The sequence below is a fragment of the Sphaeroforma arctica genome (assembly GCF_001186125.1).
Source record: "Sphaeroforma arctica JP610 unplaced genomic scaffold supercont1.5717, whole genome shotgun sequence".
NCBI classification, from domain to species: Eukaryota; class Ichthyosporea; order Ichthyophonida; genus Sphaeroforma; species Sphaeroforma arctica.
In genome coordinates this window covers 1-1,750 of record NW_014034841.1, presented here as the reverse complement: position 1 = coordinate 1,750, position 1,750 = coordinate 1, and the positions used below count along the sequence as shown (strand labels likewise).

The 1,750-nt window shown below is 41.7% G+C and overlaps 1 protein-coding gene across 1 annotated transcript; it reads left to right on the top strand.

Moving 5' to 3' along the window:
- Positions 1-1,102: 1,102 nt before the first annotated feature.
- On the top strand, positions 1,103-1,495 carry SARC_15172 (hypothetical protein; the record flags this gene model as incomplete). Its single annotated transcript, XM_014290700.1, has 1 exon — positions 1,103-1,495. Exon 1 carries the CDS (start codon positions 1,202-1,204, stop codon positions 1,493-1,495), a length of 294 nt encoding a protein of 97 aa, XP_014146175.1. The 5' UTR covers positions 1,103-1,201.
- Positions 1,496-1,750: the final 255 nt, after the last annotated feature.

The following is a 1,750-nucleotide window of genomic DNA, read 5'->3' as shown; positions in this document are numbered from 1 at the left end:
CCCGCCCCTATCATTCTTCCACGTCAGGTTTTGTAAGGTCATGGATAATTAAAAGTAATGTCCACTCACGACATACCCACTGTAACGAAAGTGTTGATGCCTCTGACACTTTGAAACCTGATATATTTTCGTTCACGACCGCTCTGTGAATCGGAATCAGGGAGTTAGGGTCTGCTGAATTTGGTGTGAACGAAGACATAACCTATATTAAGGGTGGAATACGGATATTGAAGAATCTGTCGGTGTTTGCTGTGTTGAGTAAGGTGTTGGTGGGTATACATCGCCTAGTTTGCGAAGTTGGTTACAGTAGCAGTAGCAGCTGGATTGTGTGGTTTATAGGTGGTGTACGTGCCACCTCGTGGTTATCTAGTACCTGATGTAATATGATCTAGTGTGTTCTAATCCTCGTATAGAGGGCTGCTGTGGTGGTGGGTGGGGGCTGCTGGGGTGAGGATCTCTGTGACATGAGTCGTCGGCAATATTGCATAGTCTATAAACTATTGAGACCACAAACTTACTTCAAAAGAGATTCATGTGTTTTTGGAGAATGTACAAGTACATTTATGCTGAATAAGATCGAACGCTGTAGTGGAAGAAAATTTGTCCCGTGCGATGCTGTGAGTACTGGGTGGTATTTAGGTCCAGGAAGAAGGAAGCTCGAGTATAGCTTGAACTTCGAAGCGGAGGTTGAACCTTCACCAATTTTTGATCGCCAGCCGAAATGGAAAGTTTGAGTCACTTTGTGATACTTTTGAGCCACCTTTGGATACTTTGAACCCGAAATCTGATCGCCAGCCGAAAATTCACAAGCTGAGACTTGAGAACATATCCTCTGTTTCATCTTAGAAGGCTATGGTGAGAGTTTGAGAGACTTTGAAGTTTGAATCCATATTACATACGCACCGACGTCCGACAATCAGTCATCAGATCATTTCGATAAGAAATACGCAACTACTCTTAAAAAAGCATTGATGAGTCATAAAAGACTCTAAAAAAGCACCGATACGTCTATAAAATAATTAATGCAAAAAGCAAAAATTATTCGGTGCTACGTCGTTTGCCTTGTTGTCGAACTGCCCTCTGGCCAGTTCATAACTTCATACTGGAAATAAATATATACAACCATGAACCAACACTTAGGTGCAATTGTTTATGATTACATATTGCTATTACAGTATAGCCAATCTTCAGACTTGCCGTCATGTATAGTCGCCTGGGCTTGTGTCTACCAATAGTATGGCTTATCTCGTTGGTGTCCTATCAGCATTCTAGCGTCAACGCAGCCAAGATCCTCACAGCTCCTGATATCGATGCAACGGTTGCCAATGGTGACAACGAAGAGTCGGACAACACTGACTTAATTTTTGATACAGATGAAAGTTCTGATCCGAGAACTTACAATAACATGCCAGTACCTTTAGTCCCCATTGGAGATGAGCAGAATAACTTCTTGCAGAGCTATGGAGTTTGGTGTGGTGGAAATCACGGTATGTGAATGCATTGCAGCTGAACTATAGTCCACACGGACCTACCTTGTACACATGTTTATGAATCAAAACCAGTACATCGGGATTATCGGAGACTGTTACACTCGTATGCATGCTTCAATATATGATTTTATACGGCATATATCGCGCTGCACACTCACCTTTTTGTGCGTTTTTAGGGGTTTGATTATATGTGTATACACGCAAACGTTTGAATAATCTTTGCGTGTACATATGTAAAGTAGTAGTAGTATATTTATATG